The sequence below is a fragment of the Perognathus longimembris genome, chromosome 17 (genome assembly GCF_023159225.1).
Source record: "Perognathus longimembris pacificus isolate PPM17 chromosome 17, ASM2315922v1, whole genome shotgun sequence".
Classification (NCBI taxonomy): Eukaryota; Metazoa; Chordata; class Mammalia; order Rodentia; family Heteromyidae; genus Perognathus; species Perognathus longimembris.
Genome location: NC_063177.1, coordinates 16,830,565 through 16,847,504, shown reverse-complemented (window position 1 = coordinate 16,847,504; position 16,940 = coordinate 16,830,565). Strand labels below are relative to the sequence as shown.

The 16,940-nt window shown below is 47.2% G+C and overlaps 1 protein-coding gene across 2 annotated transcripts in view; it reads right to left on the bottom strand.

The window, feature by feature from the left end:
- Positions 1-16,940, bottom strand: part of Slc43a2 (solute carrier family 43 member 2) — a 44,254-nt gene that overhangs the window by 18,281 nt on the left and 9,033 nt on the right. For both annotated transcript variants that reach the window (XM_048367184.1, XM_048367183.1), the window contains exons 3-5: positions 13,955-14,159; positions 12,264-12,319; positions 11,147-11,223 (exon numbers count right to left, since the gene is read on the bottom strand). In XM_048367184.1, coding sequence (XP_048223141.1) covers positions 11,147-11,223; positions 12,264-12,319; positions 13,955-14,159 — 338 coding nt within the window. The remainder of the gene's footprint in view (positions 1-11,146; positions 11,224-12,263; positions 12,320-13,954; positions 14,160-16,940) is intronic.

The following is a 16,940-nucleotide window of genomic DNA, read 5'->3' as shown; positions in this document are numbered from 1 at the left end:
CCAACAGAACCAGGCCTGAGGCAAGCACATAGCCCTGCCCTCATCTGAGGTCTTCTGGCTATACACCCAGGACAAGGAAAACCAGGCTGATTTTTCACCTGTTCATGAGTGACACCATCCCCTAGGTCTGGCCCAAGCGAGAGGCTTTCTAATTGTTCCTCCTGCTGACCAGCTTCTCCCTGTCTGGAACATTCTTATCAAGACCAAGAAAATTTTTCTCCCCAACAAGTTATTTTGGCCTGCCATTCCTAGAACTGCACATAGCCTTACTTTCTGCCAACACCTACATCTTGTATTTTAAATTATGAACTTTCTCCTGATTTAGAAAAAAAGCAGTGAATTCTCTGGAGGTTGAGGCAGGACGATGATGAGTTCAGGACAGCCTGGATTACATAGAAAGACACACACACACACAATGTTTTTCACTTAAAAAAAGTTTTAAGGGCTGGGAATGTGGCTTAGTGGTAGAGTGCTTGCCTAGCATGCATGAAGCCCTGGGTTCAATTCCTCAGTACCACATAAACAGAAAAAGCTGGAAGTGGCGAGGTGGCTCAAGTGGTAGAGTGCTAGTCTTGAGCAAAAGGAGCTCAGGGACAGTGCCCTGAGTTCAAGCCCCAGGACTGGCAAAAAAAATTAAGTACCTCTGTTATAAAACACTTGAAACAAAGTATAAATAAAGCAAGAGTAGAGTAAAATAAACAAACAAAAAAGGAGAATAATGGAGTAAAGTTGATAGGATACATTGTATCCATATATGGAAATGTTACAATTAAACCCTTTATGCACAACTGTTTGGCAGTAAAAAAAATCCTTAAGTAATAACTTTCACACAGCTATGTTACCATTTCCCTGTATGTACCCAACATTCCAGAAAATTAATACCAATACCCCAAGAGCAGTATGGTACCAGTACATGTTGCCCTGAAGCCACCCCAATGTTGTGTTGTTGTTTTCAACATTCCCTACTTTGCCAATATCTACCCCCCTTCCCTGCCCATCTGTCCTGGGATTTAAACTCAGAATCTAGGTGTTCTGTCCCTGAGCTTTTTTGCCTTTCAGACCTCAGTCTTCTGAATAGATGGGATTACAGATGTGAGCCACCAGTACCTGCTATCCTTTTTTTTCCCCCTCCCTTCTCCTCTCCTTCCATTATCCTTTTAAACCCCATTTTCTGGCTTCAGATACAGATGGGAAGTAAGTGTCCTAGGTTCAAATCTCAGCATGGGGGAGGGGGAAGGCATTGGGTACCAGTGGCTCACATCTGAAATCCTAGCTACTCAGGAGGCTGAGATCTGTGGATTGATGTTTGAAGCCAGCCCAGGCAGGAACGTCCATGAAACTCTTATCTCCAATTAAACACCAAAAAGTCAGATGTAGAGTTGTGGCTTAAGTAGAGTGCTAGCCTTGAGAAACTGAGCCTGGGTACTGCCAAAGCCCTGAGCTCAAGCCTCAGTACTCTCTGTCTCTGTCTGTCTCTGTCTCTGTCTCTGTCTCTGTCTCTGTCTCTGTCTCTGTCTCTGTCTCTGTCTCTCTCTCTCTCTCTCTCTCTCACACACACACACACACACACACACACACAAATGCTGAACTGGAAGCACTTTAGTGGGTAACATGCCAGCTGAGAAGCAGAGTGAAGGAATGAGGCTCTGAGTTCAAACCACAGTACCAGAAAAAGGTCAATTATTTATATTCCTTATTTATCCTTTTATTGATTTTTTGGGAGGAGGATTTTTTAGGAGGGGTTCTCACTAGGTTTTCCAGGCTGGCCTTCAACTCTTGGGTTCAAGCAGTTCTCCTGCTTCAAGCCCAGGTAACTGACACTACGGGTTTGTGCCATTTTGCTCAGCTGTAAAGGCTCTTCATATATTTAAGACATTTACAGTTTGTCCATATACTGCAAACATATTTTCCTAGTTTGTCATTTTACTTCTGATACCACATTTCTTTCAATTAAAAGAAGGGCTTCTTGGGGCTGGGAATATGGCCTAGTGGCAAGAGTGCTTGCCTCCTACACGTGAAGCTCTTGGTTCGATTTCCCAGCACCACATATATGGAAAATGGCCAGAAGGGGTGCTGTGGCTCAGGTGGCAGAGTGCTAGCCTTGAGCAGGAAGAAGCCAGGGACAGTGCTCAGGCCCTGAGTCCAAGGCCAAGGACTGGCAAAAAAAAAAAAAGGGCTTCTTTTGTTGTTATTGTTTAGATCTTCTTCAAACAGAGTCTTGATATATAGGCCAAGGCTGGTTTGAAACCCAGGCTAACCTCAAATTCTCAGTCTTCCTCCCCACACCCTTCTGAGGGCTGAGATTACAGGCATGAACTACCATGCCCAGCCAGAAGTTTTAAAATAGGTAGCCAAATGTTTTTGCACCTTTTAGGGATTACCAAATGTTTGTAACAGATGAAGTTGCTCTGAGAAGAATTTTAAGGTTGACCTTGAGTGATGAAACCCAAAGCATAAACATCCTGATAATAATCAATGTGTGGTCACAAATGAATAACTACAGGGGGAGGCAGGCTTCTCTGTGGGCACAAATTACTTTTCTAAATGGTAACACTAATTTAAGTCTCTTAGGCTGCCTCTCCCCTTCCTTCTAAAGCTATCTTCCTGCCAGGGAACTTTTATCTCATTGGCTATGCCCAGGAGCAATTTGATGAAATTTCCTTACCACTAAGTAATAATACACACAATAATAGCAACTGTTTTTGTTTTTGTTTTGTTTTTGTTCATGGGCCTCACACTTGCTAAGCAGGTGTTCTATCACCTGGGCCAAGCCTCTGGCCTTTTCTGTACACTTGGATTGAAGCTAGGTTTCCAGTCTTAACTAAGACAACCACACCCAGCTTCTCCCATTGAGATGGAGTCTTGTGAACTTTATTGCCCCTGCCGGCATGGAACCAAGAGCCTCAGCCTGCCATACAGATGGATGACAGACCAATCTCAGCCTCTCAATGTAGCTAGGATTATAGGCAGAGGCCACGGGTGCCTGGTTTCAGTAGCAACTGCTTTTATTACTCTATATTATCTTGAAGATCCTCAAAAGTATTGTGTTAAGTATCAATTATTATTCTCACTTAACAGGCTCAAAAAATTAACAGTTCAGGGCCCCCTTTCTAGTTGGTGAAGGTCAAATTCTGGACTCAAAACTGGCCAGAGGGCGGGCATAGCTACCAGGCTACACAGCCTTAGGGCGTTTCACATGGCCAGATCTGCTACACAGTTTAGTTTGGGCCCAAGGCAGCCTCCCCTACTCCCCTGCCTTTTATATCTTCCTTCTTTGGCAAGTGATCTGACTCCTGCCCACTGGAGATTTCCTACATCCCCTCAGATACTTCTTTTAGACCATCCTCCTCTGCGCTCCCCTCCCCTCCTCGGTCTTCCTTGGCCGACCTCTCCACGGTCCAGGGCCACGCCAGAGCGATGTGCATATTCGCCTGCGGACTCACCCTTGTTTTTCTTCGGTGAAGGGGTCTCCTCCCTCACTGGTCTGCCCATCCCTGCCGGATCACTCTCTTCTCCTGCCTCTGCCTGCCCTGGGCTGCACCTATGGCTGCTCGGGAGCTGTGCTGATGGCATACTGGCTGGATACTGACTGCTCTGGGTGCCCCAGGACAGGCGCAAAGGCCGGGTGAAGAGGAGATTCCAGCACTGCTGCCAAGTAGGAAGCTGGAGCCATGCTCAATGCCGATGCCAGGGGAAACACTCGGCAGAGGCTGTTTCCTGACTCACAAGCTCACTCACAGGAGGGAAACACAGGCCTCTCTCCTGGCTTTTAGGTTCTTGTTACAACCACTCAGCTGCTTCTGCTCTGCTGGACCCAGGCTGCTGGGTCTCCATGTGGAACCCCCCCACCCCCATCCAGGGAAGCCCCATCAGCTTTGCCATAAACACTGGCTGTGTGGCTGTGTGACCTTCCCAGAGGGGAAAACAGCAGCTGTAGGCAGCCCCTCCCCTGGGATCCTGGTCACTGAGCACCACCACTGGACAAGAGTTCCCAGAGGCCAAGGCCCTGGGTCACAGAGTGAACTATCCTCCTTGGAGGACTCTAAGATGCCTCTCTCTCCAGGAGCCTGCAGGGCAGGCTGTGGGTTGGTGACAATTAGGGACTGAAGATCATGATGTAGTATCTGGCACTAATTTTTTCCAAAGCTATGGCTTTCCAAGTCCACTAGCCCTGAGGCACAATGTGGCCCTCAGAGAGAGGCCACACACATCCTGGGTAGGCTTGGGTGCCAAGCAGCGAGTGACTAGGGGCTGGTGTTCTAGTCCTCAGCCCCCTGGCAGAGGGGAGCTTTGTTATCAAGTGGTTGGTGGACACACCTAATGTTCCATACAGCCTGTAGAGGCCAGGATCCAGGTACCAGTCTAGACAAGCAGACTCAGCAAAGCTGGCCCGCTCCCTAATGCAAACAAACCAGGGGCCTCTGAGCACACAGTACCCAGGAGAAGGTCCTTGTGGTCACCTTTACGCTTCACTGCTAAAGGGGCAGAGCGGGGGAACGTTTTCCTCTAGCCACCTCCCTCCCCACCTGCCAGCCTCAGCCCTGCAATGACCCTAATGCACTTTCTGTCCACCCCGGCCCAGGTCACATGCTGGAGCAAATTCACGAGGCAAAACTTCTGATGGGTGAAGCTTTCCCAAACCAATGGTACTCAGCTGATTGCTCTGGGGTCCCAAGACATGGCCAGAAACAAGGAAGCTTAGAGGCCAAATAGACTCTGGGCCTGGAGGGCCCTGACCACCTGGCCCTGGGTTCTCCAAAGGGGGCAGAAGCCCAGTACAGCCACCTTCCCTGATGGTAGAATCAATGACCAGGGGCAGGAGGGCTACCAACCCTGCCCTTCCCTCAGGGCTTTGGCCAACTCTGTTTATTCTGTTTTCTTTACACTCCACTCCACCTCTCATGGGATCATTTCAACCTTGGGTTTAAAGTCAGGCTTGATGAAATCAAATGGGAAAAACCCAGAGAGAAATATTTCCGGGGGGAGGGGGGGTGGCAGCAGGAGAATGTTGCTAGCTAGCAACATTTGTAACCCCACTTCTGTGAAGGTTTCAACCCAGAACCCCCCCATCCCACCCACACTGACAGGGGTCAGGGTAATGAAGTGGAAAAGATAGGTTCACAATTTTGGCTACATCTCCTCCCATCTCTAAGCAACCCAGGCCTTGGATTGTAGGGTGGCGGCATCTTTGGGCGCCGGCTGGTGTTTGTGCTCCAGCTGATGAAGCGAGTTAAAGGGCTGCACAATCGCAAGGCACTGAGCAAACACACCAGTGTGCTGACCAGATGTCGGGGGTGAGGTGGGAGGACTAGCCCTGGCAACCCTCCCTCCAGGATGCCACACACAGACCGAGGCCTGATGCTTCAGGGAACTGAGCTGCCAGCCTTAGCTGTTGGTTGGGGGGTGGGTGTCTGCTGAGCCTCCATTCCAGAGGAGAGAATCAACCAAGTACAGACCTCCTGGGGGGGCAGGGGGCTGTGGGCCATCTCTTCCTGGACTATAAGAAAAAGGAACTTTGCCAACTTGAAGACCCCCTTCCCACCAATGGGAGCAATGACCTCCGGTTGTCTTTATTTAGACTATAGTTCATGCCACACAAAACCCTTTGAGACTCAGAAAGTTCCTAAATTAGGGTTTCCATGGGAATGCACCTGCATTCTCAGGTTATCAGGAGCAATTATCCATAGCCCAAAAGCAGTTATTTATTTTGTCCCCCCCAAAAGCAGGAGATTTTGTTTAGGAAGTTCCTGAAGGCAACCCTAAAGGCTCCTTTGTCCCTAAAATGAGAACATGGGCGGGAGACAAACAGAAAGTGCCATTGTGCTGTAATGTGGCATCTCTGGGAGCTGTGGCAGCCGGTTCTGCTTTTTAAAGGCCTGGGCTGTGTCAGAAGGAGATTCAGCACTGCTCAGCAGAAGCCTCAGCCAGCCAGAGCATTGCCCAAGAGCTCCAGCTTGTCCTCGCTGACCTGCTCCCTATTCTCCCTTTGGGGGTCTGTTCTCATGAGATTGTCACATGGGACTGGGGAATTTCCAAGGAGATCCCAGCACTTTGTGGGTAGGGGTGGGGATGATGTCAAAAGTGCTTAGGGAGCTGGCCTCTGCAACTGGGAGAGGGAGGGGTGGTGTCAGTCCCTGTCCTTAGTCAGGGAATAGTCACTTAGCAGTTTCTTTGAGCCTGGATCAAAGGCTGGCAAACTTTCTCCATAAAGGGCTGGACAGTAAACAGTTCAGGCTTTGCGGGACATATGGTCTGTGTCACCACTGCCTCTGAGGCATGCAAGCAGCTGTAGACAACACGTGCGCAAATAGGCACGTGTGCAGAACTTTGTTTACAAAAACAGGCAGAGGTCTGGGTTTGGCCTGAGGGGGTGGGCTGCAGTTTGTTGATCCCCAGATCTGAATCCAAGAATGGAGACCTTAGAGGGCCAACCAGTGGCCTCTCTCTTACAGACCTGTGGCAACCAAAGGATTTGTGCCATGATCTGGAGGGTTTTCTGCCCATTCTCTGTCTAGCCTGGACAGCTTCTCACCTGCCTGTGTTCAGCTAGGAGCTCAGGGGATGTTTGAAGCAGTGGTGTTAGCCTTCACTCAGTACCTCAGAGGGAGAAGAAAGCATTGGGTACCCCCGCAGGCAAATGATGCCCGTTTTGCTGGCAAATAATTTCAAGAAGGTATGCAGCCCTGCTGAAGCCTATTCATGGGCTAGGCCATGCAGAGGTCTAAAAACCCTCTGGTAAGATCCCTTACTCGGAAACAGACCTGGTTTCTTTGTGTTTGGAAGAGCTCTTACAAAGCAGAAAAATAAAATAGACAAGTGTTACAAAGAAGCAATTCACAGGAGATACAAATGACAAATAAAGAGGTAAAAGGACTCTCCATCTCACTGATAACTCAAGAAATTTAAAAAATCATCCTACATATTTTTTTTTAACCATGTCAGACTGGCTAAGGTTTAAAAGATCAATGATACTGTCTTAGAAGGAGATGGAGAAAAAGGCCCTTTCAGTCATGCTGGGCAGTACCAGAGGAGAACCCTTCTAGAAAACCATTTGATAGCACATATTAAATTTTAAAACATGCTAATTCTGTGGCCATGAAATTCCACTTCCAGGAATTTATTTTACAAAAATACATGTTCAGGGATGTTCTTTTAGGCAGCATTTGTAATTCGGAAATCTTGGGAACTAACCCAAATGTGCATTAGTAGGAGACTGGTTGAATAAATTATGTTACATCACTATTATAGAATAATATGGAATGGTTTAATAATGAGAGAGATCTCTAGACTTTAAAATAAGAAGGCAGATCTGTAAGTACTGACAGGAAAAACAAAAGATTTGTGGAAGAACAAATTGTAAGAGTTTTTTCAAAGGAATAACAATGGTAGGAACAGATTTAAAGTAATGCTGATGATGACTATATATGTATATGTATGTACACACACACACACACACACACACACACACACACTCCAAAACAAATGAAAGTAGATGTTAAGATTTTTACTGTCACCACGTGCTGATGGTTCATATTTGTACTTCTAGCTACTCTGAGATCTGAGGATCATGGTTCAAAGCCAGCCTGGGCAGGAAAATCCATGAGATTCTTATCTCTAGTTAATCACAGAAAAAGCCAGAAGTGGTGCTGTGGCTCAAGTGGCAGAGCAATAGCCTTGAGCAAAAAGGAGCTCAGGCTGGGAATGTGGTTTAGTGGTGGAGTGTTTGTTTACCAAGCATGAAGCCCTAGTTTTGATTCCTCAGTACCACATAAACAGAAAAGGCCAGAAGTGGCCCTGTGGCTCAAGTGGTAGAGTGCTAGCCTTGAGAAAAAGAAGCTCAGGAACAGTGCCGAGGCCCTGAGTTCAAGCCCAAGGACTGGCAAAAAAAAAAAAAAAAATGGTCAGGGACAGCGCCCAAGCCCACAGTTCGAGACCTAGGAACAGGCCAAAAAAAAAAAGATTTTTGCAGTCTATAATTCACATTTCTGAAATGTTGAATGTCAGAATAAAAAGTGTGTGTGTGTGTGTGTGTGTGTGTGTGTGTGTGTGTGCATGTATGTGTGGTGCCAGGGATTGAACCCAGGGCCTCAGGTATGCTGGGCACACATTCAGCTACTGAGTGTACCCACTCCTATTTATCTTCTACTTTATTATGACAAAGCATTGTTCTACACTTTGGAGCTTAAACTCAAGTCCCTGGACCATCTTGTTCTTTTATCCCTGAAATTCAGACTTGCCATAACAGAGATCCAGTGGGACTAAATCAATTCGAGGGATGCCAAGTTTTTATTTTTCATCTTGATGAAAGGAATGGTGGTTTTTACACTGTCCAAGAACAAACAGAACCACGACTCCTGTTTCACAATTTACACAATCTAATGGAATTTGTGTACTTCTGACAGCGTGAACATATTTCCCACAGTTTCCACATTTCTTTTCCTCTGAGAGGTTGTAGTAGTTTGAGTTGTTTTTTTTTTTTTTTTTCCTGGCAGGAGTTGGGGGAGGGTACGAGGAGTTTTGTTTGTTTTTGTTATTTAATGTAACTGGTTAAAAAGTTTTTGCTTTTTTTTTTTTTTTAAGTCAAGAATGGCTGGGCACTGGAAGCTCGCACCTGTAATCTCAAATATTCAAGAGGCTGAGATCTGAGGTTTGCGTTTTGAAGCCAGCCCAGGTAAGAAAGTCTGTGAAACTCTGGTCTCCAATTAACTACCAAAAAAAGCTGGAAGTGGAGCTGTGGCTCAAGTGGTAGAACACTAGCCTTGAGCAAAAGAAGCTCAGGGAGGGCAGGTAGGCCTTGAATTCAAGCCCTGGGACTGGCACACACACACACAAAAAAAGAGTTGAGAATGGTAATGCCTATAACTAGTACTCAGGAGGTGGAGGTTGGGGGAATCAAGAGTTTCAGCTGGGAATATGGCCTAATGGCAAGAGTGCTCGCCTCATATACATGAGGCCCTGGGTTCGATTCCTCAGCACCACATATATAGAAAAGGCCCGAAGTGGCTCTGTGGCTCAAGTGGTAGAGTGCTATCCTTGAGCAAAAAGAAGCCAGGGACAGTGCTCAGGTCCTGTGTTCAAGGACCAGGACTGACCAAAATAATAATAATAATAATAATAATAATAATAATAATAATAATAATAACTATTACAAAAAGAGTTTCAGGCTAGCCTGGGCCACATGGCAAGTTCAGATCCAACCTGGGCTATAGAATGAGACTTTGACTCCAAACAAAGAACTCAATAAGCCCTAAAGAGTACAAAGTAAATCTTCCAGGTGCAAGCAGAGGCAAAGTAACCAAGTCATCTGTGTGTGTCACACACCCTACAGACACTCACACCCAGAACACCACACACACTGCCTGAGCTCACCAAACATGGACTGCAATGTTCTTTCCATGTCCATGGACCTAGGCCCAGACACTTAATCCTCTTTACCAGGACAAAACCAGCACAGTAAAGCACAGAAGGGGGAACAGAGAAAGCACTGGACCTGGCCTCTGGCTCACAGCCACAGGGTGGGTCACAGGGATGCCAGCACCTCTTCAAGCTCCTCACCAAAGAACCACAAGTCCCCAGAACTCTCTCAGAACAAAACAAGGGCCTCTCAACAGCATGACTCCTGACTCACTGGCAGAGAGGGAAATCAGAAACCACGGTGCACTACACTACAAATAGTAACAGTAGGTGTTGTATCTTAAAACCTCTCTCACAGGGAAACTGAGGCATATGAGATTTCTCTGTTGAACAGAAAAGCCTCAGAAAAGCAGCTCTGAATGGTGCCCTTGCCCAAGCAGGTAAGGCCACAGAGAGCTCCCTTTTGTTCCTTCTTTGACTTTCTTCTTTCAACCTGTTCCTTCCTTCAGCTCCCATTTCCATCTCAAAGAGAAGCCTATGTTTTGGCACCCTGTCCTCCCAAGAAAGGGGTGCTTGGCCTCATGCAGATACAATTCCTCTCCCTTCTGGAGGTTGCTCGTGCTCTGGCATTGAAAAAAGCCAAGAAGAGAGAAACAGGTGCTCCTCTGAGTTTTTCATTCAGGTCTGGGAAAGGCAGAGGTAAGGGCTGGGGAGATTTCAGGGAGGTTTGCTTTGGGGTTTTACCTGTTAGCCAGAACTCCTAGAGATCCTGGTGACAGCAGCCATAGAAAATGAGAAGAAGAAATGGGGGAGGGCAGGCAGTGGCCTTTTTTCTTCCCTAACTACATGGCTAGTTAGTAGCTCTCCCAGTGCCAAAGTCAAGGCCAGAAGTCAGCCTGAGAGCAGTTCCCTGTCGCTCAAGACCATGACCAGCTTTGCTGCGGTCACTGTGCCTGTAGGCCTTGCTTGGGACATCCACGCAATGTGGATGAATAGAAAGTGAGGAAGTAGGGCTGGGGATATAGCCTAGTGGCAAGAGTGCCTGCCTCGGATACACGAGGCCCTAGGTTCGATTCCCCAGCACCACATATACAGAAAACGGCCAGAAGCGGCGCTGTGGCTCAAGTGGCAGAGTGCTAGCCTTGAGCGGGAAGAAGCCAGGGACAGTGCTCAGGCCCTGAGTCCAAGCCCCAGGACTGGCAAAAAAAAAAAAAAAAGAAAAAGAAAAAAGAAAGTGAGGAAGTAGAAACCAACAAAAGCGGTCTCAAGTTCACAAGCAGATTACTGAACTTGAGATTCTTTCTTTCTCTCTCTCTCTCTCTCTCTCTCCCTCCCTCCCTTCCTCCTGGTCATGGGGCTTAAACTCAAGGCCTGTATGCTGTCCTTGAGCTTCTTTTGCTCAAGGCTAGAACTGTACCACTTGAGCTATAGTAACACTTTTGACTTTTTCTGAGTAGTTTATGAGATAAGAGTCTAATGGACTTTTCTGCCCAGGCTGACTTTGAACCATCCTCAGATCTCACTACTTAGCCTCTTGAGTAGCTAAGATTACAGGCATGAGCCACGGGTGCCTTGTAAGATCTTTTTGGGAAAAAATAAAAACACCAGAACATTCAATATTTGAAAGCAGATGTGTGGCTCAGGTAGTAGAATGCCAGGCTTAAGTGAAAAAGCCAAATGCGAACGCAAGCCTCAGTACTGGCAGATAGATAGATAGATAGATAGATAGATAGATAGATAGATAGATAGATAGACAGATAGATAGATAGATAAGCAGTCCATCAATACTTACTGTTAATGAGGTGAATGTCATGCACATTCCACCAAAGCCATTCAGAGCCAGGGCGATGAAGATGAGCACAGAGAGAGCTGTAAGGAATAGAGTCATAAGCAAGGAACCATAGATAATCTTTGGGGAGGCCAGGGCCTGCCCCCCCCCCCCATGGAACAGGTTCCCAACAGATGCAGGTTGAACAGAGGATAAACTGTGTAGAGGGTTAGTGCCTGACACTGTCCTGCTAGCTTGAGCTCTTACAAAGAGCACACACTCATCCTGCTTTCTCCACTGACCTAGCAGCAAGCAAGAGACCCACAATACTCTCAATGACAACACAGACCTAGATTCCTAAAAAACTGGGGATGAGCATGGTGAATATTTTGGCAAAATGCAGATCCTACTTTGATATTCATTCTGAAAGTCCTTGAAACAACAGAGGGATCTGAACAGGATAGGGACCAAGTCACTTCTGAAGTATCTTTTTATTGTTGTTATTCTGTTCTTGTTTGTACTGGGGCTTAGTTCTGGTCCTTATTTACTCACTTGGCTTTTTCACTCAAGGCTGGTGCTGTACCATTTGAGCCATAACTTCACTTCCAGCTTTTTGCTGGTTAATTAGAGATAAAAGCCTCATGGACTTTTCCACCCAGATGGCTTCAAACTGACATCCTTAGATCTCAGCTTCCTGAGTAGCCAGGATTACAGATGTGCACCACTAGCAGCAAGCCTAAGCCATCCTTAAAGTGCAGGCCTGGGCACCCTTGAAGGCTCAGCTCACAGTTTCTGTACATACAAAGCACCACATCCTGCAAGTGGCCTGGTTTCTAGAGCTCATCTCTCTAGTTACTATTGGTGCAGTTGCCATGGTCTTTGGTGACCTGGTGAGAAGACAGGGGCTTCATAGACTCTGAGAGTTCCAGAGAGTAAATCACCCCAAGAAACTTCTTCTTGGAGTGGATTACTCTTGTACCTGACCACTCATTTGAGATAAGTAACTGAGAATGGAGGCCTAACAGCTGTCCCCTCCAGGCAAGGACTATGGGTACAGTATCTAAGAGCAGGTAGCCAGGAAGCACCTCTGGGCTATCCCTCCCTGGTCCCTGAGGAAGGAGCAGAGCAAAGGTGTACTCACAGTTTGGGTTACTTGCTCCATATGCAATCAGCAAGCAGGAGACAGCAAAGCATGCACTAGAACCAAGCAGAGATAGCACATTATTTATTATTGCATTATTGTCATTATTGTGTAGTCTTTTTTTTTTTTTTTTGCCAGTTCTGAGGCTTGAATGCACTGTCCCTAAGCTTCTTTTGCTCAAGGCTAGCACTCTACTACTGTGCCACACCTCCACTTACAAAGTTTTTTGGTGGATAATTGGAGATACAAGTCCCATGGAACCAGCTGCTGGAGGCTCATGCCTGTAGTCATAGCTACTCAAGAGGCTGATATCTGAGCATCATGGTTCAAAGCCAGCCTGGCTCTGTGAGATTCTTACCTCCAATTAAATCACAGAAAAGGCTGGAAGTGACGCTGTATCACAAATAACAGAATGGGGCTGGGATGTAGCTCAGTGGCAAAGCGCTTGCCTAGCAAGTGCAACATCCTGGGTTCGATCCCCAGTACCAAAAAAGAAAACACACACACACACACACACACACACACACACACACACACACACACACACACAAAAATACAGTTAAAAAAAACCAAAAAGCCCCAACCACAAATAACAGAATGCTAGTCTTGAGCAAAAGGAGCTCAGGGACAGTGCCCAGGCTGAATTCAGGCCTCGGGACCAGCAAAAGCAACAATAACAACAAAAAAGAATCTCATGGATTTTGCTATCTGGCTGGGGGGTTGGGGGGAACAGCTTCAAACTGCAATCCTCAGATCTCAGCTTTCCTATCTAGGATTACAGGCATAAGCCACAAGTGCCTGGCTACCCTATTTTATAGTTTTTAAGTCTCATTTATTTTATTTTTTTATTTTTATTTTTATTTTTTTTGCCAGTCCTGGGCCTTGGACTCAGGGCCTGGACACTGTCCCTGGCTTCTTCCCACTCAAGGCTAGCACTCTGCCACTTGAGCCACAGCGCCGCTTCTGGCCGTTTTCTGTATATGTGGTGCTGGGGAATCGAACCTAGGGCCTCGTGTATCTGAGGCAGGCACTCTTGCCACTAGGCCATATCCCCAGCCCCAGTCTCATTTATTTTAATTAATTGATTATTTAGTTTTTACTTTTTTTCATACTTCAATGAATCTAGTGTCTTGTATACAGCACCTCTTAGACACACCCTTCCTCCATATGTATGTATATATATAATTTTTTTTGCCATTCCTGGGGGCTTGAACTCAGAGCCTGAGCACTGTCCTTGGCTTCTTTTTGCTCAAACACTCTACCACTTGAGCCACAGCGCCACTTCCGGGTTTTTCTGTGGTGCTGAGGAATCAAACCCAGGGCTTCATGTATGCTAGGCAAGCACTCTACCACTAGGCCACATTCCCAGCCCCACCCCTTATATTTTGTATATGTATTCTAAAGCATGGAAAAACACATATGCAGGTTCCAGTATAGCTCAGTGGTAGAATATTTGCCTAATATGCAAGGTACTGAGTTCAATTCCTAGAACCACAGAAGGAAGAAAAAAGGAAGGAAGGAAGGAAGGAAGGAAGGAAGGAAGGAAGGAAGGAAGGAAGGAAGGAAGGAAGGAAGGAAAGAAGGATAAGTATACATATAATTTGTAATTGCAGGTTGGGAATGTGGCAGGAAATGCAACCCACGGACTCCTCCACCGGCCCACCCTCTGGCCCCAGGGAGCCCACACTGACCTGCCCAGCAGCCTGAGTTTCCGTGGACCATACTTGTCCATGATGATGCCCAGGGGCAAGGTGATGGCACTGAGCAGGAAGGAGCCCACGGTGAAGGCCAAATTTAGAATCTCTTCCTGGGCCTTGCAGCTGAGCCACCCGTTCACCCAGCTCACCTCATGTTCTGTCTCTGTGGTGCCTCCCACTGTGCCATTGGTGACATTCTCTGTGAATTTAAAGGAAAAGAACATGGCAGGCTTTCCCAAAGATCAGAGGGGCAGGTTCATGTTCTGTTAGCCCACTGGAAATACCAGAGCTGGCTCTGGGGCCCTTAAGGTTCCAATAATCCACAGCAAGCCTGGATGTCTATTTGACCCAAGCCCTCTGGTGAAATAATCTAGGAGTTCTCGACTTCCACAGACACCAAAGACCATTTAGAGAATCCAATAAAGAAAGTTGTACTCGCCAGGTGCTGTTGGCATGATCACGCATGTAATCCTAGCTACTCCAGAGGCTGAGATCTAAGGATCATGGTTCAAAGCTGTCTGGGCAGGAAAGTCCATAAGACTCATCTCCAAGTAACCACCAGAAAACAGGAAGTGGAGCTGTGGCTCAAAGTAGTAGAGAGCTAGCCTTGAGCAAAAGAACTCAGGGACAGTGCTCAGACCCTGAATTTGAGCCAAGAAAATAAAGGAAGAAAGGAAGTGTACCTGTGAAGGCCTGGTTAGGGTTCCTATTCTAAAGTATCCTATACTGTGACAGCAAACCTTGGAATCTAGCAAAGTTTTGGGAGCCCTAGACAGTCTAGAGCCTTCTCAGAAGCTCTGTCTCTACTAACACTGCAGCAAGCATGGAAGCAGACTGTAGGCCACTTGGGAAGGACAAGCTGGTCTCCCCATGATGCCTGGCTCTATACCTTCAGCCTGGGGAGGCTGAGTGGCCTTGCCATCTCACAAAAACAGGCCATGTGCCATCTTCTCCCCTGATATCTTCATAGCTACAACTGCTACAGATACTGCTACAGATACAGAGTGCTAGCCTTGAGCAAAAAGAAGCCAGGGACAGTGCTCAGGCCCTGAGTCCAAGACCCAGGACTGGCAAAAAAAAAAAAAGAGAGAGAGAGAGAATTACTCAGTAGTCTGGGGCTGGGAATATGGCCTAGTGGCAAGAGTGCTTGCCTCCTACACATGAAGCTCTCGGTTCGATTCCCCAGCACCACATATATGGAAAACAGCCAGAAGGGGCGCTGTGGCTCAGGTGGCAGAGTGCTAGCCTTGAGCAAAAAGAAGCCAGGGACAGTGCTCAGGCCCTGAGCCCAAGGCCCAGGACTGGCCAAAAAAAAAAAAGAGTTTCACTGACTTTCCTGCCCAGAATGGCTTGAAACCATGATCCTCAGATCTCAGCCTCCTGCATAGCTAGGATTACAGGTGTGAGCCATTGGAGCTCAGCTTATTTATTTTAATTTTGGGGAGGACTGATCCTGGGACTTGGAACTCAGGGCTTGGGCACTGTCCCTGAGCTTTTGTGCTCAAGGTTAGTGCTCTAGCACTTGATCCACAGCTCCACTTCTGTTTTTTTTGATGGTGACATAGAAATAAGAGTCACATGGACTCTCCTTCCCAGATTGACTTTGAACTGGGATCCTCAGATCTCAGAGCCCTGAGTAGCTAGGGTTACAGGTATGCGCCCCTGGTGCTTTTTGTTTTTATGGGTTTATTTTTTTTGCGGGGGGGGGGGATGGGGGAAGTACTAAGGCTTGGACCTGGGGCCTCAAGCTTGCTTGGCTTGCTTGCTCAGCTGTGGTCTACCACTTGAGCCATACTATCAGCCCTGATTTTTGCTGATTATTTTGGGAATGGAGTCTAGATGACTATTTCTGCCCCAGCTGGCTTTGAACTGAAATCGTCCAGGCCACAGCTTCCTGAATAGCTAGGATTACAGGCATGAGTCATCAGTGCCTGGCTTGCTTTATAAAGTTATGTTTTTAGGCAGTGTCTAGAGCTTTTTGCTTGGATCACCCTTGGCATGTGATCCTCTTACCTATACTGCCTACTTAGCTGGAATGAAAGGCACATCCACCATATTCAGATTGCTTATTAAGGTTGAGTCTCATTGACTTGTGCCTAGCTGGCTTGGAAACAGTGTCTTCCTGATCTCTACCTCCAGAGTAGCTGGAATTACACATGGGTAGCTGACATACCAGGCCCTAAGATGCATCTTTTCTTATTCTTCTCCTGGGACATTGTGTGACTGTCTCCCTGTGGCCACACCCAGACCCTGTTGGGTACTAAACCTGGTGTGTCAGCCACACCTGTGTTGTAATTTCAGCCCTAAGGGCCCCCCTCCAAAGTCCAACCAGCACAAAAAGAACACAGAAGCAGGAAAAAGTGCTGTGGTAGCTAAGGGTGGGAGGATGGGGACAAGCTGAGGTTGAGACTGAGGAACTGTCCTCAGCAGGACTGCTAGTTCAGAGGTGCTGACTAATCCTACAGAGACAGGACAGGCTGATTAGATGCAAGGCTGCGCCAGAGAGCCAAGGAAATACTGTTCCTCAGATAACTAACTGCCTCCCAATTGCAGCCCTCTGGCGCCAGGGCTGTAAGGCTGAGGTAGGCAAAGGCTTGCCCAGGCAGCTCAGGGCTGCCTCACACAACTGACAACAAAGCAGCTGGTGTGGGCACCAGGTGGCTGGGATCTGGAGGATCATGGTTCAAAGCCACTCCAGGCAGAAAAGCCCTAGAGACCTCATCCCCAATTAACCAGAAAAAAAAAGTTGAGCTAGAGGCACAGCTCGAGTGGTAGAGTGGCAGCCCAGCAAGTTCAAGATACTGAGTTCAGGCTAGGGATATGGCCTAGTGGCAAGAGTGCTTGCCTTGTATACATGAAGCCCTGGGTTCGATTCCCCAGCACCACATATGTAGAAAATGGTCAGAAGTGGCGTTGTGGCTCAAGTGGCAGAGTGTTAGCCTTGAGCAAAAAGAGGCCAAGCCAGGGACAGTGCTCAGGC